The sequence below is a fragment of the Archocentrus centrarchus genome, chromosome 21, assembly GCF_007364275.1.
Source record: "Archocentrus centrarchus isolate MPI-CPG fArcCen1 chromosome 21, fArcCen1, whole genome shotgun sequence".
In the NCBI taxonomy this organism is placed as follows: domain Eukaryota; kingdom Metazoa; phylum Chordata; class Actinopteri; order Cichliformes; family Cichlidae; genus Archocentrus; species Archocentrus centrarchus.
The window spans coordinates 27,345,009-27,368,997 of NC_044366.1; the positions used below are offsets into that span (position 1 = coordinate 27,345,009).

The 23,989-nt window shown below is 42.7% G+C and overlaps 1 protein-coding gene across 2 annotated transcripts in view; it reads right to left on the reverse strand.

Moving 5' to 3' along the window:
• sema5ba (sema domain, seven thrombospondin repeats (type 1 and type 1-like), transmembrane domain (TM) and short cytoplasmic domain, (semaphorin) 5Ba) overlaps positions 1 to 23,989 on the reverse strand; it is a 180,208-nt gene that overhangs the window by 23,768 nt on the left and 132,451 nt on the right. For both annotated transcript variants that reach the window (XM_030757795.1, XM_030757794.1), the window contains exons 10-18: positions 22,888 to 23,023; positions 21,063 to 21,270; positions 20,778 to 20,985; positions 8,246 to 8,363; positions 7,667 to 7,851; positions 5,555 to 5,698; positions 4,921 to 5,068; positions 3,689 to 3,914; positions 1,785 to 1,997 (exon numbers count right to left, since the gene is read on the reverse strand). In XM_030757795.1, the coding sequence (XP_030613655.1) occupies positions 1,785 to 1,997; positions 3,689 to 3,914; positions 4,921 to 5,068; positions 5,555 to 5,698; positions 7,667 to 7,851; positions 8,246 to 8,363; positions 20,778 to 20,985; positions 21,063 to 21,270; positions 22,888 to 23,023 (1,586 nt within the window). The remainder of the gene's footprint in view (positions 1 to 1,784; positions 1,998 to 3,688; positions 3,915 to 4,920; positions 5,069 to 5,554; positions 5,699 to 7,666; positions 7,852 to 8,245; positions 8,364 to 20,777; positions 20,986 to 21,062; positions 21,271 to 22,887; positions 23,024 to 23,989) is intronic.

Sequence of the window (23,989 nt, forward strand, 5' to 3'; positions counted from 1 at the left end):
ATCATTAATTCAGAAGGTACCACTTATGAATATTTAAGTTGACGCCCTTAAAGCTGAGTTCAGACTTTTTTTAAGGCCAGCCATTGTGTGTGTGTGTGTGTATGTGTGTGTCTGTCCTCGTTCTGTTTAATAAGTGTAGCCTGTCAGTGCAGCAGTCTGCGGTCAGATGAGTTCTAGGTCAGCTGATTATGGTTTGATGAGGACTTTGAAACAGATAACTTCATTTGTCCAGTAGTGCTTCCTGCACTGCTGCAGCTGCTGGTAACCATTAGCAAATGAAGCTAATGATCCACTCAGCAGTATTTTAGTACCCCCGCTGACCTCCCTCTCTCTTTTTCTCTCTCTCTATCTTTGTCTCTTAGCATGGGAGTGTAGATGGCTTTCCTTTATGAACCTACAATATACTCAAGAGGTTAGTAACAGGGCTACAGCTGCCTTTATCCTCACCTTAGGTATTTGTGGTTGTCTGCATTCAGGTTATACTGGAACAACTGCTGGGATGCTGTACGACATACTTGAGGTTGTCTCATACTGTATGTACTATATATTGTACACTTAGATTTTAGATAGACATACAGTACTGTGCAAAAGTCTTGATCCACCCCTCATTTCTTAATATTTTGCTAGGAAAATGGGAAATAGATGCAAACTGAAAATGAAATGTGGAAGTTGAAATGTGCATAAATACAAATGCATTATAAATATAGTATAAGAAAATACATAGTTTGTATCATTCTAATGAGCTTGAATTTTGTATGACCACCATCTTCAGCACAGCCTCAACTCTCTGAGGCAGCTTTTTTATGTCATTTCTTTAAGCAGTCTTCAGGAATAGTTCTCCAGGCTTCTTGGAGGACATTCAAAGCTCTTCTTTGGATGTTTCTGCTTTTTGTTCTGTTCTCTGTCAGGATGATCCCACACAATATTGTTGGTCTCTGGAGAGGCCAATCCATGACCGATAGTGTTCCATTGTGTGTTTTTCTTTCCAGGTATGCTTTTACTGCACTGGCAGCATGCTTTTTTTTCATATTGAGAATGATCTGAACCAAATTTTAAAAATCTGATCAGTAGATGAATCAACTGATGAGCCAGATGCATCTCTCAGCTCCTGTGTCAGGTCTTTGCTGTTTTTTTTTCTGGTTCATAAGGACATGACTGTCAGATATTGTTCATCTGCTGTAGAGTCTTCTTTTGCCCTCCACTTGTCCAGTTTCTTTAAGTTTTTTAAGGACACTCTGCACAGCATGCCAAGATATGCCAAGTTTCCTGCTAATAGCTCTTTGGGAATCACCTTGTTGGTGCAAAAATATCAAACTGAACAAATGATATGGTTTTGTGACAGGCTGCTAGTAACAAAGTACCTAAAGATACAATTTAAAATTTGTTCTTTGCAAAATTGTATGTTGTGTGCAGACACATCACTGGTTCATCACATTAGTTAGGTGCCTATTAATGTTATGCTTGAATGATTCATAGGTAAATGTTCTGTGGCTTCCCAACCAACCAACCAACCAACCAACCAACCAACCTTCCTCTGAAAATGGTCAGGTGCACAGACTGAACTAAAAATGAATGAAAAAGCAGCCAAAGAAAAACTTCAGAAAGCCTGAAGAACTATTGCTCAAGACCACTTTACAAAGTTACAAGAAAGACTGGCTACTTGGAAGCAAAACATAAAGAAATGAAGGGTAGCTTGAGACTTTTGCATAGTACTGCATTAAGTACTACATAATACATTAATCATAGTCTAGTCTGAACAGCGTTTGTGGTGTGTCTTCACTCACCTGGACATGCCTGGACGTTGCAGTCCTGATACTCCACAGGCGAGCCACGGCAGGCCACAGGGGCACTCTTCCCCTCTGGGCCAGAGCAGGTTCGCCGACGGGTGCGATAACCTTTAGAACAACTGTGTGAGCAGCTTGACCAGATCTCCCATGATGACCAGCCTGTGCCCGACACCCTCACCACCGGTGTCTTGAGGAGTTCCTCGACAAGGGCTACAGAGAGAAGAAAAACAGGGGTAAAAAAAAAAAAAAAAAGGAACTAAAATTCCAATTTAAAGTCCCAGAAATTTCTGCTGTGCTGTTAGATTAAGATCATAAAGAATTTCAACAGACACACAGAGCATGAAAAGTCTTTGAGTGAAAGTCAAACATTGTGTACATGACTTTGCCAGGAGGCATTTTTCTTTCTCCTTTTCTCTCAAACTCAGTCTGTGTCTCTCATGCATCCAGCGATTCCCCGCTGTCAGTGTTTCATCAGTTTGTCAGAGTCGATGTGGCCCCCCAGGAGGCTGACAAGGAGAGACAGGTAATCGATTTAGGGAAGGGGGCATTAAAAAGCCACCGGTGGAGAGCAGTGGACTGTGGCCCTGTGTAACTCTCTATGTGATGGTGTGTACGCGGGAGCACAGGACTGTGACTCCGTCACTAACAGCATGTAGGGGAGCTAACAGGAGGGCTGTTTCAGCATGTCACAATTCTCCTGGGAGAAATCTTTGCATGCTGCTGCCTTCTTACTTGTTCACAGAGAAGTGGGGCAATTTGTCTGAATGTGCTAACTGCAGTACTATATGTGTATATGTGTGTGTTAACATAAACACAGATACAAACATAGATACAAGATTGCTCTCCTGCTGGAATCTGAAAAACTATTAAATATATAACTGCAATTTGGCTTTTATTCTCTTTTATTCAGCCAAACCTCTAAAAGTGGAGATTGGAGCATTGGTTTTAATAGTGCTGCATCACTACAGAGCTTATGGTACAAAATATATAATCACAGTATATGAACATCATTACACGGACACACAGACGAACCAAAAAGAAATAATAAAAGAATAATAGATATCTGTGTTATGTTCAGTTAAGTTATATAAGTGAGGATTGCTAGCTGTCAGGTAACAGCCCTTTGAAGGTATCCCAGCAGCAGCAAAGGAGGAGAGATTGTAGTGTATAGAAAAGAGATGGATTTTGAGCCTACACTCGATAATGTGAGAGCCCACCTCCCAAACCTGCAAAGGGAGCCTTTTTCAAAGGAGGAGAGCTTGGTGAGCAAAGGCTCTATCCAGTAGCAAGCGCATCAGCGAGCGCAATCGACAGATTGGAGTACACACTGGAACAAAGCGCCGAAGGTAGATTTCTGTGTCATCCGTGGACTGATTGCCGAGCAGGAGTACTCAACAGAAGCCCGGGTTGTGAAGGGGTCAAATCCACAGTGGGAATGTACTGATAAGATTTCTCACTGCAGCGAGCATTAAAAAAAAAAATCATTTACTTGACTGTTGTTACAAGATAGCAGCTATTACAAGACCAATATTTACTACAGTGTGTTCACTGGATAATTAATATTGCATGTTGAAAGGCCTTTAAGTGGCCTATAATGGTAAGCCCATTATCTGAGAATAATTAACATATGTTGTATTTATATGCTTTTCTATACATATAATTTCAATTTAGTACAGAACAGCTACAAACAGTAACAGCACAAACAGTTCATTTAAGCTATAAAAGTTATACGGCAAACCACAACCACCAAGTTGTAAAAAGGGCTGCTTCCTGGTGCCAAACACTGAAGGAAAACAGCAGCAGTCGCTCTTACTGAGTGGTATCAATTCTATCTTATGCTAAATTTTCCCCTGAATGTAAAACTCTTATTGGCCCACATCTAAGGACCACACTTAACTTACTATCTGTCTCGCAGGCCACTGTACCATCATTGGGACAGAAGCGTGTCTCCACCTTCTTCCGTCCAATCTGCAGCTCGTGAGGATCAGACAGGTGGGCCCTGCACATGTAGCGCATCCTCTGCTCTTGACGGGCTCCGCCCTGAGTTACGTTGACAGGCATCCAGGGCGTCCAGGGTGTGTTCCTCTTCACCTCTGGACAAGCCTCCAGGTTACAGGCCTTGTACTCCTGAGAAAGAAAGCAGTAGAAGCCACGAGTAGGGTGGGGTTGGTTTCTTTCATTGTTTCTGCCTGTACAGTAAAATGGGCAGCAAGGATATCTCCTCTGCTGGTCCTAGAAAAGCACCACATGACACTGTGTGCATGGGTGTATTGAAATAGCTGAAATTAAACTGGTTCCTCTTATTTCTGTGAAAACTAATCTGCAGGTGCTTCCCAGAAACAGTTAAGGTGCAATAATCACCTGTTATTTTTCACCCCCAAAAAAAAGAAAGTGTGGAATTTTATTGACGTCAGGAATGTTACTGACATTTCACAGACAATTTTTTTTTGTAAATAAAAAGATAACACAAGCTGCATTTCTTCCCAGCTAAGCTGGTTTAGGTCAGGAGAGAAATTCCAGAGTGTTTTGTATTTATCTCTGTTGTCATATGTGTTCACCTCTATAATTATGTTTCACTCACTTCTCCGCTGTATCTATTCATACAGTCCAAGATTTCCTGACAAAGAAGCAGCATGTCCAACATTCAAAAAGCTATTTTGATCCATTATGTTTATGTTTTTAAGCAGGTAATATTCAACCTATAACCTATATGCTATATCATGATAGATCAGGGATCCTCAAATCCAGGCCTCGAGGTCCGGTGTCCTGCATGTTTTAGATGTGTCCCTGATCCAACACACCTGAATCACACATAGAAGTCATTAGCAGGACTCTGGAGAACTTGACTGCATACTGAGGAGGTAATTCAGCCATTTGAATCAGGTGCGTTGGATCAGGGAGACATCTAAAACCTGCAGGACACCGGACCTCGAGGCCTGGATTTGAGTATCCCTGTATGAGTATAGACTTTACTCTAAATGGATACAAAACAATGTTCCGTATCCATTTAGAGTAAAATCTGTACTCTAGTAGTTCACTGCTGTGTATCTGTATAAAATGTAGTTTTTAATAATTACTGGTTCCATCTTTGTTCATGTGAGTAGATATTTATGCGAGTGTGTGCGTTTCCTACCAATGCGCATCCCGGGCAGCTGTTGCCATTCTCACAAGTGCGGACCCTGGAGTGGACACCACCGCCGCACTCAGTGCTGCACTTGGTCCAGGAGCCCCACGGGGTCCAGAAAATAGGCTGAGGACAGGACACCCCTTCATTGCAGAACCTGTGAAGATGACAGCGATCTCAGGATGAGGTGTGAATGTGACCAAAATTCAAGTTAGTGAGAACTCTAAACTTAAGAGACTTAGAGTACTGCTGCATTAAGTAAGAAAACGGTAGACTTCACTGCACCCATAAGTCAATCTTGTCTAAAATACAAAACAATAACGAACCAAATAGAAAACTTTTTACTGCATTAATATTGTCTTTCTGCCATGCAACCTTTCATTGCCATACATATAAAAGTCTGAGAAGGCAAGTCTATAAAATGTGCTTTGAGATGGGATCTAAAAGAAGAAACAGTGTCAGCAGATCCAGTGCTAACCTCAGCGCTGTTCCAAAGCCAGGGTACAAGGAGAGCAAACGCTTGATCACAGCGAGGACTTAAGGATTCCCTGATGTACCCGGGCACCTGGCTGCGTAACGCCTTGTAAATCGTGAGTAATGAGGAGGATGAAGTGCTGTCGCCGAGAAACAAAGAGGGACGTACCTTTCATCCCTGCTGGGCCCGACACACACACGGCCACCATGGCGAGGTGAGGGGTTGTTACAAGAACGCTGGCGCAGCTCGAAGCCTGTACCACACGTTGTGCTGCACTGTCCCCATGACGACCAGGGTGTCCAGCCTCCATTCCTATGGCAGAGTAGTATTAGCAACAACAATTTCTCTGTAATTATTCCCCACTGCTTTTAGTGTTATTCTTTCATATAATGTTCTGTAATGCTAAAGAAAAAAAACCTTTTAGCTGTAACTGTCTAATCATTGCTCTTATTCTGAATTCCTGCAAACAAAAATGCAAATACACAAAGACAGCTCATTCTTACTGGGAAACATTCATTCAATTTGCTTAAGTGCTTTGTTCCTGGGTCTCACTCCTCATGATTTAATTGGCACTTTCTGCAAAAGCGCAATTCAATTGCGACACCAAGGATTAAATCTGGCATAGCTATCCACTGGGATGAAAGTTCCTGAGCTCTTTGTCTCGACTCTGCTCTCTCTAACACTGATTAGTCAATTCCCCTGAAGACAGAGATAGTAAGAGATGTCACAGGGAGAATGTGGATGTCACCTACATTTTCTAAAATGATTCATCACTTTCATGATCTTTCTTATGTTCTGTCAGGGTATAAATTGAACCCTGAGGTGGCTGCTTCAAAAGTCACTCAGGACACTCCTGCTACAATAGCAGAGTTTAAGTAAAGATGTTTGAGTTCGTCTGATCGTGGACCCGGCTCATTAACAAAATGACAGGTTTAACCGTGGCTTTGTAATCATTTCAACCCGACAGTGGCCACTGAACTCATCCAGAATACATTAAATGCTCACCCAGAGAAGCGCTCTGTGTGACATAAAGTAGAGCAGTGCATGAGGGCAACAGTTACAACCCAATAAATACAAAAATGAAATCAACTGAAGTAAATTAATGAAATAAAAGGCAAACAGTTACAGATACAGAGTCCAGCTGACGTAAAGCTGTAGTTCAGTCATCAGCAAAATGTAATGAAGGAAACTTCCAGCAGAGAAATCAGTGAATCTGTATCAGATATATGGCTCTGACATTAGGTGCATGGTATTATGTTGGTTGTCATTAGGTGCTATGCAGGTCTAGGAACCACTGGTTGCTAGTGAAAAGTGTGTGGTTGCTGGAGGTTGCTAATAGTTGCTGAAAGCATGGGGACTGGTCTCAAACAGGTATATGGCGCTGCGCTGAAAACCACCTTGCGATTGTCTGACAGCACGTTGTCGCAGCCACCAGCAGTTTGCATGGAAGACTCTGATTTGTCTGCAGAGAGCTGCAAATTAATCTGTAAATGGTAGTGAAACTGGAAAGTGCAAACCAGAAATGGAGAGCATTGGCCTTTAAAGTACAGTTGTGCCTTTTCTAACATTGTTGCTTGCAGTGATAAGGCACGACTTTTACTTTGAAGGTGAACATTTTCTGTTTCCTGTTTGTGTAACACTTTTTTCAAGTGGTGAGTTGTCTTCCATGCAAACTATGGGTGTACACGGCATTCTGCTAGCACCCAAAGCAACTGTATTGAGGATTTTGGTGCAGCGCCCACTTTTCACATAGTGATAGCTAGCAACTTCCCGGGACAACTCGCCAGCTGGTGGAAAGACACATTTTTCTTAAGTGACCTTATGTTGCCAGGTTGGTCTGTAAGCCTGTGTGAGTGAGGCCTTAGGTTTTTGGAGGACAGCCCACAAGTGCATTTTCATAGCGTCCACATTGGTCAAATATCCACAATTCCTCTCTCCATACAGGTAAAGAGCTAAGCAAAACACAAACCAACATAGAACCATAAACCCTGCATAACACAGAACTATTCAGGCCCACCTCCACACCTACAGCCAATTGAGACTCACCAGTTCACCTAATATGCATGTCTGATCCACCTGGAGAAAATCCATGCAGGAAGACAGGGAGGACATGAAACCTCCACACAGAAATTCCCCAGACAACCAGCAGGTTCAAAACCACACTGCATCCCTGTGCTGCACTTTATTTCTTCCAAAATACTGTCATCTTGATTAAATATGCTACAAAAATAAGATTATTAAATAAAAAGAAAAAAAATCAGTCTTTTCTGGTTTTTCTACCTTGAACAGTTCGACACCTCGATGGTGGGGCCCTCACAGTTTTTGCCTCCGCACCGAGGGGCAGGACTGTCACAAGATCTGGAGCGACACAAACAGGAGCTCAGACCATCCACAACATCATCATTGTTGCAAGGTTGCCATGGCGCCCAAGGTCCGAAGCCGCCGTCGATGGTCTGATTCCGCAGCTGGAAAACAGACATGAATCATGAGGGTAAGTCACAGGAAGTAGACAGGTCCTTTCTTACTAAAATGAAGAGAGAATGTTTTTAGAGCATTAAATGGAAATAAATCCACTACAATTCACTTCACTTCTGTCGACTTAAACTGAAATCCCTTTGATCTCACTACATTCTGATTCAGTTCAGTCCAATCCACCTTCCTTTCTTCCTCTGCTTTATCCTATCTCCTGCACTCGAGTCAAGTCTTCTACAGCACACACACACGGATGTTGTCATCCACTATGACGTGTGAAAAAAGACGACATTAACAGAGCGCCTACGTCTGACAGCCCCACGAGGACAGGAAGCCACGCGCCGTTAGCCTTTCTTACAGGAAATGCGGCAGTGATGTCACTCTTACCGGACAAACGGTGATGTTCTGCTTCCACTGGCTCATGTTAGAACTGTCCTCCAGTGTGGTGCACCTGCGCTGCCTGAAGTCCCAACCGCAGTACGGGTCCCTCGCCTCCAAGCACAGTCTGCAAGGGACAGCAGAGGAGAGGGAGGAATAATTTAATTATTAAATAAATAATAATCAATGGTGCACTGAATTTACTAGAGTTTCCTTACTGGTTTTTTCAATAAAATGTATGAAGAAGTAAAATAAATATACCAATGAAACCACCAAAAAAAGTTCATTAACAAAAGTCTTCTGTCTCCAGGAAGCAGTACACATGCATCTTAAATAACTTTGAAAGATTATGAAGATCAGAGTTTTTGATGCATTGTTCCTCCCTCTGCTCTAATACCAACATGGAACATCACCCAAACAGTGATTAAATATTTGTAAGCTTCCCCAGTAAAACAGAGGCTTAATGACAGCTAATTAAATCTAAAGCTGTTAATGACGCAGCTTAGCTGCCAGAGCTGATCTGGATGCCTCAGGAACACAGAATAAAGGCATCAACTGAGTAACTCCTCTCTCTCAAAGGCTCCCCTTCACTCTCTACATCCCTCCCTCCCTTTTCTACCCCCTTTCTGCTTCTCTCTTTTTTTCAGCTACCATCTTCTCCTCTAATCGTACTCCTTCTCCTTTTGCGACTTTCCTTAATTACAGCGCCGGAGCTTCTCTTGCTCCAGTCTTTCAATCCTGCTGAAAGGAAAGATTCTTGTTGCATTTTTTCCTCCTTTCCTGGCACAGGCATGCACGGTTTATTTGAAGAGCCCTGCAGTGTTTTAGCTGAGAGGTTGAGGAATGTTCAAGTGTTGATACAGCTCTCTGTGAACGGCTCAGTGGTGAACCCGAGGTCGGTTTAGTTGCATAAAGACATTATTGCTCCGTCAGCATATCAGAGGTGACCCCACGGACGAACAACGAGTGAGTGTGAGGAGACGGGCGTGTTCTCTGGTGATCTGTGGCAGAGCTGGCCAGGAGAGGATGACCTTTCCTTTGTGAGCGCTGACTGGCAACCTTCTGTGTGTCACTTTAATTAAGCGACACTATCACACTGGATGCAATCTCCAATACAGACAAAACAATAATCGTGATGAGGTCTGCAACAAATTCACAGTTCAGTGAACCTTATAGATCATTCGAAAGGGTGGAGGGAGGAGCCGGTTGCCATTTTGGCTCAAGGTCGACCATATTGTGCCTGGAATGACTTTGACGTGTGGCTCTGCATCGTCGCCGTGGCTGAAGGATTCTCATTAGGTTTTCTGATTACCAACACACTCGCCTCCAGCAAACACACCATTGCAGAGATCAGCTAAGCGGAACAATTAATAAGTGTGCATTTCAAGGAGACTAAATGTTATATGAAAAGGGAGAGATGGTAGCGATTTAAAGCCTAATTACCTCTGGGTAATATGTGCCGGGAGGCAGGCTGGGAGGCTTGTGACCTCAGGGAAAGACAGATTTAGTCATGGACTCACCCTGCTTGTATTGATTTACAGAAACATGCAGGTCAAAATATTACAAATAAAAGATGACTACAGCTCTACTGAGGTATTTAAAGACCAGAAAACGCGCATCAGCTGGAAAGCTGATTGACAACCTGAAGTGGTCCCTGGGTCTTCAGTTTTTGGGATGTCTAGGTTTTCTTTATGCTCGCTCATGGCTGTGTCTCCTTGTTGTGTATTCTCCAAGAAGAGTTATGGCTTTGGGTTATCTGCTCTGGTTTGCATTTAGTAAGTACTAAGCAATAAAATTGCTTTGAGTTACGTCTTGTCTTCCGAGTCCAGAAATTTGGGTCCATCTCCTTCCTGCCACACAGCCGACCTTGACAAAGGGTTTCCATGGCCAAGCAGCTCCTGGAGGTGTAATGTGTAGGTGGTCCAGTACTTTTATCCATATAGTGTAAATACAGTAGGTGGGTAGGTGTAGGAGACTTCAGTGGCATTACGATGATTTTTATTTATAAAAAAAAAAAGCTTTGATTTACTTTTTATTTGGTTTATTAAAGCCCTAAAGAGACGTCTTTAAGAGAAGCAGAGGCCACAAAATTATGGGTTATGTTTATCTGGCTGGAGTGACTTCTTCCACAGTGCAGTTCAGGACGTCTTTGATTTCAGGCAGCAATAAGATGTACATAAGATGATTAATATGTTCTGGTAATGGATTCCAAATACATTTATATAAGTGAAGGAGATTCTTCCTCTTCTACAGCAAGTACTGTGGCCATACTAGGCACAGAAAAGCAAACATGTTTTTTTTGACCATAGTAAATCATGTTCTATGATTCTTCATCCTAAATCTTGGTGACTGAAAGGAAAGTGCAGTATATATGCAATAAGATTAGTCTAAAAAATGACTGTGACTGTCAAGGTCAGTAGTAGTTGGCTGTGTGGGAGGAGTGAGGACCCAAGCGCTGAACTCGCAGGCAGGCAGACACGGGTAACAAAAAAGCGAGCCTTTATTTACTGGCTGACGGCTGGAGAGCACAAGTACAGGACACGGATGGAAAATAAGACACTGAAAACTAAACTTGGGACCTGAACTGGGAAGGCCATAAGGCAGAGACACACTGGAGATAGGGACGTAAGGAAACTCGTACAGGAATGTCCGCTGCCACGTACGACAAGACTCTGACAAGAGACAAGGGAAGACGCTGAGACAATAAATGCACAAAGCGACAATGAGGGAACAGGCAACAGGTGGAAAGTAATCAAAGAAGATGTGACAAGGAAGTAAAACTAAATACAAAGCTCGAGAGACAAAAGATCGACAAAGTCAAACAGGAAACAGCTGAACGTGGAGACAGGAAGGTTCACTTGACACAACACAGGAAGACAGACGCACTGAGGGAAACACACAGTAACTTGATTTTTTTTATTCCCAAAGGAGGGTTAACGCAAGTACAAACTAGAACCTCAATTCCAACAAAGTTGGGACGCCGTGTAAAATGTAAATAAAAACTGAAAGCAACGTAAATGAAAATATTTGAAAATTTTAAACTGTGTGCCATTTTAAGAAAATTGCGAGCTCATTTTGAGTTTGATGGCTGCAACACAGCTCAAAAAAAGTTGGGACAGGGCGATGTTTACCACTCTGTAGTGTCCTCTCTTCTTTGAACAACAGTCTGTGAATGTCTGGGAACTGAGGAGACCAGCTGCTGGACTTTTGGGAGAGGAATGCTGTCCCATTCTTGTCTGATCGAGGCTTCTAGCTGCTCAACAGCTTCATTTCACAATGCTCTAAATGTTTTTGGGCAGGCCACTTCAGCACCCGGACTCTTCTACTATGAAGACGTGTCCTTTTTTTCCCGAAAACAATCTCAAATTTCAATTCATCTGACCACAGAACAGTTTTCCACTCTGCCCAGAGAAGACGCCGGTGTTTCTGTATCATATTCATATGTGGCTTCTTCTTCTTTTGCATGACAGAGCTTTAACCTGCATGTGTGGATGAACTGTGTCCACAGACAGTGATTGCTGGAAGTGTTCCTGAGCCCATGCAGTGATTTCAATGACAGAATCAAGCCTGTTTTTATAGCAGTGCCGCCGGAGGGCCTGAAGATCATGAGCATTTTTGGCCTTGTCCCCAGTGTGCAGAGATTTCTCCAGATTCACAGAATCTTTTGATGATATTATGAACTGTAGATGATGAGATATTCAAATTCACTTTTATGTTGAGAAACATCATCCTGAAATTGGTTCACAGTTATTTGCAGACTTCTATTCACGCTTCCTTCTCAGAAACTCTGCCTCTTGATTACGCCCAGTCATATTACTGACCTGTTGCCAATTAATGTAATTAGTTGCAAAAAGTTCCTCCAGCTGTTTCTTTTTGGTACCATGTTACTTTCCCAGCCTTTTGTTTGTTTTCACAAAAGAAATCCCAGTAAGGTGAAAGTGTAATTGTAGTCAGATATCAAGTATATACAGCTATCATTTCTGCCACGGCTAAAGCAGAAAATGTAGATTTCTTTCACTCAAAATTATAAGTGACTTCAACCTTCTGCACATACACTTTTTAACTGTGTGGCCACTTTTAATAAATAAAGATTTACTAGCGAGGGGAAAAAAAGATAGCGTGCCAGGCCACTTAGCTCCCTCTCTGACCTTTCTACAGCTACATAAAACACCAGCCAGAAGCGCTCGCTGCTATTCTGCCTTGACGGCTCACTATTTTTTAAAAACAGCACCACTGTAAAAGTTAATTAGAGGCACTGTGGATGGAGAGAGGGCCATATAATGGGAGCAGAAAAGCTCATTTCTCTAACAGGTGCAAAGGAATGTCAGCCAGGACGGGGGGCTGAATCTGCAGATATAGAGAAACTGTATGTGTGGTGTGAGTATGCGAATGCGTGTGTGTGCATAAGCAAGTGTGCTTACTTATGAGCACTTCATCTTTGTGCACTTTAGGGGCGTGTCTTTGTCCTGTGGGTGTGTCATTATGTGTGAGTGAATCGCTGGAGAAGTCTGTAGGGTACTGGCTGATATTTAATTCAGCAGCATGTAGGCCCGGTGGCACACTATATCAAAACAGAGAAGCTATGGAACATGGCCTGTTAAATTTTAAACAGACTGAGCAGCAAAACTCAGCAGCGCATATAACAATAAGTCTGGACGGCTGGCATCAGAAGATAAATCTCCTGCATTCTGTCTGTAGGGGTGTAATTGGCATTTTAAATCGTTTGTGAATGCAGTAAAAACCAGTGTCTCCTTTTATTATTGGACCTTTAACAACTAGACATAAAAACAATAGTTCACCCCGCCTTTAATAGCAGGCTGTCAGTGTATAATTGCAAATATGATCACCAGAACTGATAAATTATGGATTGCATTCAGCCATTATTAGATGTCACGCTGCCACTCTGAGAATACGTTAGGAAAGGCTGTCTGGAGGGCCTGACTCTCCATCTCTCCATATGAGCTGTGCCACTTTTTTTTTTTTTTTTTTTTGCATCCGCTCTTTGGAGACCAGTGCTGTCAAGGCACTCCTCATCCTCTCTCCAGGGGTAGAGAGAGCCTGTCCCTGGGGATTTTCTCCCCCCGCTGCGCGGGGCTGAGCTGGCTATTTAAGAAGTCTGCTCATGATGAATCGGAAACACAGAGAACTCCTGCTAGCACTCAGCGCTAATACATCCAATTAGGCCCAGTTGGAGCCAGGCTGAAGACTGATGGTGCCGTGTCCAAAAAACTCAAGAAAACAAAAGTGAGATGGCCGTCTGCCAAAAAAGCCCTGCTGTCCTCCACGTACAGTTTTCGACCCTGGTGAATAAAAAGGAGCTGTATCATCACAGAGAAACAATGGGGAGGCAGAGACAGGCTACACGACAAAGATAGAGGATAAGAAATGATAGTAAAAATGGCTGAAAGAGTGGAGAGGAAAAGATATGAGACGCAAAGACGGCAGAAAAATGGACGATACAAATTAGGACAAAAACAAACAAGAGGTGAAAAACATTGTATCAATCCAGTCAGTCTTTTTGACTCAAGTATTAAATCTATTGTCAAGCGTTAGTCCTGAGATCCATCCCATCTATACTGGCTTATCCTCTCCCATTTACACTTGGCGGGTCACAAATTCATCACGAGGCAGACAGGCAACCACTGACAGGACACTTGGAGTCATTTTTTTAAACTTTTCTCTGGATCCAGAGAAAAAAAAAACTTGATACATGTTGATCATGCAAACTCCAAGCAGAAAAGCAGCAAGGCTGATGCCTAAACCCAGAACCTCCGGTAATCATTGCACCACTATACAGAATTTTCTAACCAATGCAGTGAATTGTTTGAGAAGTTTGCAGGGTACTGGCTGATGGGCGTGTTTGCATCAGCAGAGGTAGACATCCCAGTCGGGAGGTTTATTTCTACATTTCTGACTGTAACTTAATGCTGATGTAACATCGTATGACCATAACATCGCGTGTGACGTCGCAAATCGAGCGTGAACAAAACAACAAAAATAAAGAAACAGAGGAGGAGGCTGCACGACCGAGAACATGCGCAGCCAATTAAGTGCTAGCAACCCAAAGTAGCCAAGTAATAACTAATCTTACATTTGAGGCAAATTAATAAATCACCAGTGGCATATGGCAGGCTGGGAAATATACAAGAAGGCAGCCTATGCATAGAGTGTTGAATAAGAGCAGTAACATTCATAGGGACCAACTCTCAGCTATATTATGATGGGAGATGAGCAAATACCATCTTAACTGACATCATACATGCACGTCTTTGATGATGATGATGCCTAGCAACAAAAGCGACAGCCTCCAACATGTAGCAGACTCCATAATAAAACCACCACTCATTAAAATAACAACAAACGCAGAACTGCACATATTCGGGTCACCAGCAATACAGTCGCCCCTTTAGAAGTAGATCAGATGAACAAGATAGAGACACAGAGTTTACCTCATTTATTAGAGGGAAATTTAGGAATTTTGCAACATCTGCAGAAGAAGTTACAAGTACCTTTTCTAAATTAAGATCAGCAGATATTTTTGATTAGCCTAACTGTGATACAGCCTGTAAATCATCAGTGTAAAGTATTGACATATTGAGCACAAAAGTGGATTCTTTTCTTAAAATAAGACTAAGACTGACCACTCTGTTGGTTTCAGTGAATTGCACAAATGCAGTTCCATTAATGAAATTTCTGTAATTATATTTGCTGAATGTTTTGAGCACAAGATTAAAAAAAAAAAAAAGACTTTGCTGGCATCGGTGGGGGTGGACTTGTAGTGAGCTGGAGGTTAAGACATTGTGCCAGCCTGAATAGAGGCTGGAAGAAAGTACAGTTCGACAAAGCAATCTAGCCAGAAAACGATAGAGTGAGAATGAAGCAGAGAGAAAAAAATGAAAAAAATGATTACACTGAAGTGTGAGTGAAGCCAGAACAAAACCTGTAATAAAGTAACAGCATTCTGGAGCAGTAATAAATATATTCACACTGTGAACACCTCCCTCGATCTCCCTCGGTCCTTGGCTGGTGATGGGTTCCTCTGACGGGCTCAGCAGCAGTGAGCTCTAAAGGCCTGCTGACAGACTGGCAGTCACACTCCACAGCAAATTGAGTTTGCTGGTGATGCGCCTGTGAGCTCCCCTTACACTGAGACAGACAGGAAGTCTACAGCGGCAGTATAACAAAAGTGTCACATTGGTTTTAACAAGCACCCACACACAGAGACGCTAGTGGAGATGCTAATGGTCAGTGGTTTTCCTCGATTGCCACTTAGTGGTTTCCTGTCCTTGTTTTACACTCCTGCTGCAGGCAGGCTTAGCGTCCTTGGCCCCACAAATGCTGCTAGGTCCCTGTTAATAACACAAATACAACCACAAAGTCTTAGACAGCAAATTGAGCCTAAGCCCTTCAGCCAGATATGTTACTCTTGATAGCAGAACACGTCTTGTAATAAAATGTAATGTTTATGTAAGCAGATGTGTGAGCGGTGCTTTTTCTGCAAGAATACAGCAGCTACAGAAAGCCTGATTTGTTCCATTTCATCCTCCTCGACATTATCCTCATCATTTATTCAGCATTTCCTCCTTCTCATAGTTATTTTTGTTTCATAATTCTTATGTTCTTCATTCTCATGCTCTGCCCTCGTTCTCCTCAACACCAGCTGTGAAAGCAGTCAAAGAAAAATATCATCTAACATTCATTTGAAACCCCCATGCATGACCACTTTTCCCTGTCTGACACCTCCGGTTCTGACAAACGAGTTAACCAGTCCAGTAAAGAAAAGTGGACTTACTTTTAAGTTGGCTTTTTTGTAGGCGGCTGTAAGCGCCATGCTGCTGTGAAACTTGTAGTTTCATCTATTTGGCAGTGTGGAGTAGCTTGCTTTATTTAGTGTCAGTGTAAGCAGAGGGGGGGGAAAAAAAGACCTGATGGATGCAACATTGTAGCTAAGCTTGCACGCTGCTGCAGCTAAAATGAATCACTTCACTAACAGAGTGAGATAGAGAGATAGGGCTGTGTGGCGGACAGAGCGGTACTGTTAGCCAGAGGTGCCAATTGGCCAGGTCAAATATAATTACCACAAATAGAAGGACAAACACACACGGGCATGTAGACAAACGAAAAGGCAACACAAGCTGTAGCATTTGTCTGCAAGCCATCACTAAAAGGATACAAATCAGCAGCAGTTGAAAAGGTTTAGCACAGTAACAAAAAAGCACTTGAGTTAAAGACAACGATACAAATGCATTCTGTTCTCAGGGTTTCAAGCTCTGACACAGATGCTAATATGGATCAACAGCAAAGAAAAACTAAACAGTAAAGGCACTTAACTGTCTTTATTATATATAGATGCCACCTCCTGAAATTTCCTCACTATCAAATATTCCACAGTCAGCTGTTAGTGGTATTATAACAAAGTGGAAGCAACAAGGAACGACAGCACTGTGACTGAGTAGTCACAAAGTGATAGGCCACATAAAATCACAGTCAGTGAATGCTGAGGAACATAGTGTACAGAGGTCACCAACTTTCTGCAGAGTTAATCACTGCAGACCTCCAAACTTCATGTGGCCTTCAGATTAGCTCAAGAACAAGTGTGTAGAGCAGCTGCATCCAAGCCTCCAAGTCCAATGCAAAGTGTTGGATGCAGTGGTGTAAAGCACGCCATCACTGGACTCTAGAGTGTTCTCTAGAGTGACCAATCACACTTCTCTGTCTGGCAATCCAATGGATGAGTCTGGGTTTGGCAGTTACCAGGAGAATGGTGCTTGTCTGACTGCACTGTACCAAGTGTAAAGTTTGGTGGAGGGGGGATTAGGGTGTGGGGATGTTTTTCAGGAGTTGGGCTCAGCCCCTTAGTTCCAGTGAAAGGAACTCTTAATGCTTCAGCATACAAAGACATTTTGGACAATTTGATGCTCCTAACTTTGTGGGAACAGTTTGGGGACGGCCCCTTCTTGTTCCAACATGAATGCGCACCAGTGCACAAAGCAGGTCCATAAAGATGTGGATGATTACTCAAAAAACTGCAAGCAAGTTTCACGAAGCTTGTGAAGTCATCTGCCACGTGCCACGTACCATCAGAATGGGCTTACGAGCAAAGCTAATTAACATTAGCCACATTAGCTGTATAATGTACTAACACTATTGTGATCCACTGCGTTAAAAAATCAAACTAATCCACTACATTTTTACTTCCACGGATGCCAGGAGTGCATTAGAACAATTGTACTCGCTCTTGCAGCCAACGAGAACATTTGCTAACGTTTGCTCGTGGCTGACGCATTTTAGAGAGTTAGAGTAATGGCTCTGAAAGCTAAATATAGAAGAGAACCCTGAGGCAGGTCCTCCTTCGTCTTTTGTTTGATCGTGTGTCAAACTAGCTGCTAGATGGGGTTTATGCAAAGTGTTAGACTATGATGGAGATAAATCATGGAGTATTTCAAATGAGGCATTTTATTCGGTTTAGCAGCAGAATAACTCCCCTTGGTGTAAACAAACAAAATGTTAGTGTATATGTGTATATAGTGCAGGAATGGGAAGAACTAAAAAAAATCATAATATAGGCACTTTAAGATGAATTGTACAAGTTGGAAGAGATGGAGCTCTGCACAAACTCTGTTCAAATTCAGCGTCCAATGGGTGCCCTGATCCTACAGTAGCACTCAAAACAAATGGGAAGTCACAGGGACATCATCGCACACCTTCACATTCCCCCTCTGATGGCAGCATTTGCATCACTTGGACCCTGTGGGACCCGCGTGGATGCGGAAATTATAACACTAACCTTAAATGAAGGATCTCTGCGTTACAGCTGTTCAGTCCGTCCATTACACAATTACCAGGTTTCTAACAAAGCACATAATTACAATGATCACGTCTCACCTACATTCGTGTTTGTGTATGTGTCATAATAGTGTGCCTGCTGATGGGCTGCTGTTAGCGATATAACCATGCCACATTATTCAGCTGTTACAGGGGTGTGAATGAATATATGGCTGCATGTGAATAGAATGGCTGCACACAACACAGAAGAGAAATTCATTGCTCTCATTTAGACAACAGTACAATGATGGGGTGCTAATTCAGGGGAGAGATGTGCTAAAGGGCAGATCTGCATGTGGGCAGCAGGTAGCAGTGTGTAACCCAGAGAGACGCTCAAAAAGTAACAGTGAAAGAAAAACTAGGCCTAACCTCTGATCCAGTTTTCCTAGTATAGATGTGTGAACAATTGAAGAGGTAGTACACACCAAAATGTGTTTTTTTAAGATGTAAAATTATCAACAATGTGTGTCTGTCAGCTATGTTTCAGCTGTGTGTTTTCCTTTCCTTTCCAGCTCTGCGAACTGCCCACTTAACAGTGTATTTACTTTAGTATTTGCTCGTGTAACATAGCTGGAGTTTGTTAACAGAATGACTGACAAATTATTGAAACACAAGGGTCAGCAAAGTTGGCGACTGCTCCATCCAACTAAAAACCTCTTTTCAAGCCTCTGTGTCAATATCTATAAAGGAAAACGGTGTTTCTCAGGCGAACAACTTCCTCTGACTCGAGAATGTGCTAAACAAAACGAGCGATGTTAAAAACTCACCTTTGGCTCTGCAAAGTTTAATTGGCATATTTGGCTAATCGGCAGATCAGCGCTTAATGAACGTATTAGCGGCAGGCATATTCACATGCACGAATTCGCTACCTTACCTTCTCTGTTTTTTTCAATCCCCTAACTCCATCACACATCCGTTTTTTTTTCTTCTCCTATTTGCTTAAATCCAACTAGATGAGCTCGGGTGTCACCCCCACTGACAGGTTGAAATCTGTTGTATTCTTCAGCTGAGTTTGCCTTTGGCTGCATGTGAAAGATTGCCATGAATGAATTGCAGAGGTGAGCAGAATACCCCAAACTAGATTAAAAGTGGCCCCTTCCCACCTTCCCCACCTCCTCCTTCTTCTTGTGTCCTTGGAGCCCACTCTTCTTATCATTTCACCTTTGTATGTCTTAAATAGGTTATTTGACTTGCCTTTTCTGTCTCTTTCTTCCTGTTCCTCTTCGTGTCTGATTCTCATCTTGCATATTTCACCCACCTACATCTTATTAAATACAACAGTCACTCTTCCTGGAGTGCATGAGTGTCTGCGCCAGTGTGTCTGGGAGTTTGGATTTAGTAAAAAAACAATGAGCTGAGTCATCATGCAGCACACACGAGTGTCCACACAGTGTGTCCACACCAACCCCCACACACACAGCAGATAAAGCATCAAGCCATTTGTATTCTAAAATGAAGTTGACTTTGAAGGACGGATGATCAGATGCAGAAGTTTGGACAAACGGCTCCCCTCACCCACAATGGAGATTTTCCCATGAATAACACTGGAGCTGGAGATGGCAGAGCAAAGGGCCTCTCCCTCTCTCTCTCTCAGTCTTTGTACTGCTGTCACGCAAACACATGCCTGTGGAGAAACTTCTCTAGCGGCGTGTGAGGTCACTTCACACATACATTCTGTTTCTCCTCTGATTCAGGCTCAAACAAAAGCCAGACCAGTGCCGTCTCTGTATTATGCAGAACTTCCTTACTGCAAAAGCACAACAAATTAATTTCCTCTAGCTAGCAGATACCACCCCAGCCATTTGTCTGGTTCCATAAGGACTTTAATGATTATAGGCAAGGTCTTCCAGACATTAATCCTAGCTGAGGACAGATAATTGTCTTCAACAGAAGACCAACCAAGTTAAAATGAATCCACTGCCAAAAGCCATAAAATGAACAAACATTTACCTTATGTATAATTCACAACAGCTTGAAGAAAAATAAGGTCTGCTATCTTTTAGTTGTTTTTTTGTATTATTCTTATTGTGGGACTTTAAGGAAACAAGAGCAGAAAAATGCAAAGCTAAAAAAAAATGAGAATAGGAATGCTTTTAACAAAGATCCCTGCAAGAACTGAATCAGGGATGTTGTAATTGGCTGTAGGTGGTGATCACCCGAAGAAGCAGTAGAGAAGTAGCCCTGAATGAGAGCATTAGTCTGCTTATCAAAGGTGTGAATTACAGTGATACTAATAAAGTATAGACTGTAATATGCCCTTCAGCCACGAGTGGCAGGACTGAGCAGACCAATCCTGAGCAGCAGTCCAGTGGTTAAACAGGGAAATCTTTGATGATCCGACACATAAATATACACACAGATGCCACATAAGGACAGAGTGTGGTATTTTTCTCTGTGCTCCTTTTTATTGTTCTAATGAAAAAAATGCCAATGTCTGCAACGAGGCATAACACAGGTGACAAGTACGGTTTTCTTTGTTACTGTTGCCATCGTGTTGTAATTGACGCGACAGTTAAAAAGCATGCGGAGCTGTACAGTGTTATTCAGATGGACTTGTTTTGTGCTGAAGACAAAAGACTGAACCAAATGCCTATGAAGTCATCCAAAATCCCCTCACACCACTGACGTCAGTGGCACAAGATTCTTTACACATGCTGTAGTGTAATACAAAGCCATTCTGGATGAAACCGAGAGTTTACAAGTGTGCTGTACTCACGTCTCAGTTTTGTAGGTGGAGCATCTCTCCAGCGGGATCTTCAGGACTCTGTTGTTGAGCCCGACAAAGAGTGACCTGTCACTGTGCAGGATCTGCAGGCTTAGGATTGGTTCTCGAACACCTGATGGGAAGAGCTCCATCTCTTCCAGGTAACAACCTTGCAGGTTCTTGTTGGGTGTAGCCAGTGCCTTCAGGATGGTGCCATACTCTGATAAAGAAGGACAAAATGAAGCAGGGCTCTTAAATCCTAGTTTGCTTGGGTTTTGTTTTTCTTTTACTACTAACCTGTGCTGATGTACATGACATGGTAGAGGGTGTCCATGCCCTGAACAATGTCCACGACTAGGTTTGAGAAGCGAACGTCGTCTTGCATGACCAGCGGATCAATCGACTCCGGCTGGACAACATCATTCATCAGGTAAAGCCGCTGGGCATCCTGCAGACTGCGCTCTGTCAACCCCTCATTGGGACCCTTGTCATCTATAGTACCGCACTGCACAAGAAAGGCAATGTTTGAAATTGGACAGAAGGGTACAAAGTCTGAAGAGGATGTGAAAATGTGAAATGCCCCAAACTGGTCACGGCAGATGACTGCCCCTCCCTGAGCCTGGCTCTTCCTCTTAAAAGGCAGTTTTTCCTTCCCACTGTCGCCAAGTGCTTCCTCATAGGGGTTTTCTTTTTGTTTATTGGGTTTTCTCGATAATCACTGTAGAGTCTTTACCTTAACAATATAAAGCACCTTGAGGCGACTGTTTGTTGTGATTTGGCGCTATATAAATAAAATTGAATTGAACTGAGCTGAAATGGATATAAGAAAATCTAAAAGGCAGGGAGAAGATGTAAACAAAAGCAAGGGAAAAAAAGAAACACACTTTTCTTTGCACCTACAAAATCAATACACCGCGTCTGGCAAGACTGTTTCAATTCATAATTCTATTCTGAGTAATTGCGACTTCTGAATGAATGTTATGTGAACACAGTAACAGCACAGCAGCTTAATGAGACACTTCAGAAGAAAAAGTATGAAATGACAGTCTCCCGAAAAGCTTTGTTTGGGTTGCAGAGCTTAGCTGTGGATCGCAGCTTCTGTTCATTCTCTGGGATTTGAAATGAGACTGATTTGTTGGTAGATTGTATTTTTTTGGTGATGAAGAATGACTTTTAAAATTTAGAAGGTACAGTAAGTAATATCTATATTAGTAGTGTACCATGCTTTCTTTTTTTCTTTTTCTTTTGGTGTCTAATCAGATTATTTGTGTGCAGAAATCCGTTTACAGCAGCTTTTCCAAAAAGCACCACATTGTGACTGGTGATTATTAATGTGTTGTTTCGTGGTAATCAGAATATGTAACTGGTTACAATCTACTTCTCCGCTGTGACCAGTACTGCACATATTCCTGCCTTCAGCTGCTAACCTTGTGTGATTAGCTGGCCATGCAGTTAAGAGGGGGATTGCAGTGCTTCCAGCCACACTGTGCAGCACCACCAGCAAGCTCTGCACACCAAATGGTGTGAAATCCTAGATTAAGGTTCAATTTTTCAGACTGAAAATGTCACAGTGATACAGCCTGAAGCCAAGAACTGAAGGAAGGATATGTATTTGTTAGAACTGAAGATGACCTTCATTTGATTCAAGATGAATAGAATCATCTTTATGCAGCAGAGTGCAGCGACTGAGAAAAATGGCAAAATGTTCTTCTAGTTTCTTGGAAGCTTTTCTGGAAATATTGCGAGAATTTGAAAGAAAAAACAAGACACTGAACTGTTTTGTTTTCACAATATTTTGTGATCATCAGTTTACAAATTCTTGGAAGGACAGGACTGTGGAGCGACTCTTTATCCTAATCAGTGTGCTAAGAATAGGAACTTACAAAATGAAGCCAATGCACAAGGGCCAAAACCTGCAGCTGAGGCTTGCTCCACCTTTAGACACCTGGACAGGTGGATGCTGACACCGGTGGCTGTCTGGTGGAAGTGGCTTCACTTCCACTAATTTGTGTCCCTGAACTGGACCTCTCCTTACGGTTTCCTTTTTCACAGCTTAAAAAGTTAAGTAACTGCTGTAGCTTTTTAAGAGTAGTCTCAGTGAGGAGTATGTGGTTAAACTAACCTGAAAGTTATGGATGGGGTTGGGTGTGGGGAGCCAGGTGGAACGGGGATTCTCCTGGGAGCGGAAGGGCCCGTTGAAGGCCTGGGTGATGGCGCTCAGGTTGAAGGCACACACTGCAGATGCTGCAATACTGTTGCTTTATAGAGAGAGGAGCAGAGCGAGGGGGGGGGGGGGTAAAAATACAAATATTATTTCAACAATAATATTCATAACAGCTTAAACGTTGGCAGCAAATGAAGGCATATCAGAAATCGACAGTGTCCAGCTGTGCAATAAAGCCATTCTGCTACGAGTTCCATCCTCTTAATGGAAGTCCTATCATTTATACCCACAATAAACAGGCGCTCCATGTCTAGCTTGCTCTGGCTGCAGGCTAAGCTATGCTATCAGTGCTGAGCAGTGAATGGGGACAGCATTAAGCTGAGGATATGGGAGGCAGTTGCACAGATTATGTGCAAACACACACACACACACAGTCGCCTCACAGGTGTAAAATATGAGAGTAAACCCTGGCCAAACAAGCAATGTGAGCAAAGGTATTATCGAGATGCTCTTTACTAATATTGTGCTGCAGGGTAATGAGTTTCTTAACAACTTGCCACTGCTGACTGCTTCCTCCCTCTTTTTATACATCCAGTAACACACAAACTTTCCACAGCACAGCAAACAGCCTGCTGCCTCGACATGGCGTGTGGGATGCTGATAAACTACCAGTTAGAAGATAGTGAGTGATACCATTAAAGGGGGAAGATTGGGACGGAAACAGGGAGAGAGAGTCAGAAAAAAGGCAACAGCCGCAGAGTGAAAGAGACTTACACCGATTTTACACAGAAGGCCTTGCATTAGCAGCACAAAAATTAGCACAGTCTCTCAATAATCTTCAGCTCACATTTATCAAACCTCATGTAAATCACTTTCAAGCCATCAGCGGGCCCGTGTAGACCGTCACAGACTTTTTGTGAGCAGACGACTGAAAAAAAGCGTGTGAAATGACTTCTGCCTACAGAGAAAGGAACACTTTTAAAATGACTGGGTTCGTGAGCTGTTTTGGCTCCTTGTGTGAAGTATGAATCATTGAAGACTGCTGCTTGCGGGAAAAGCT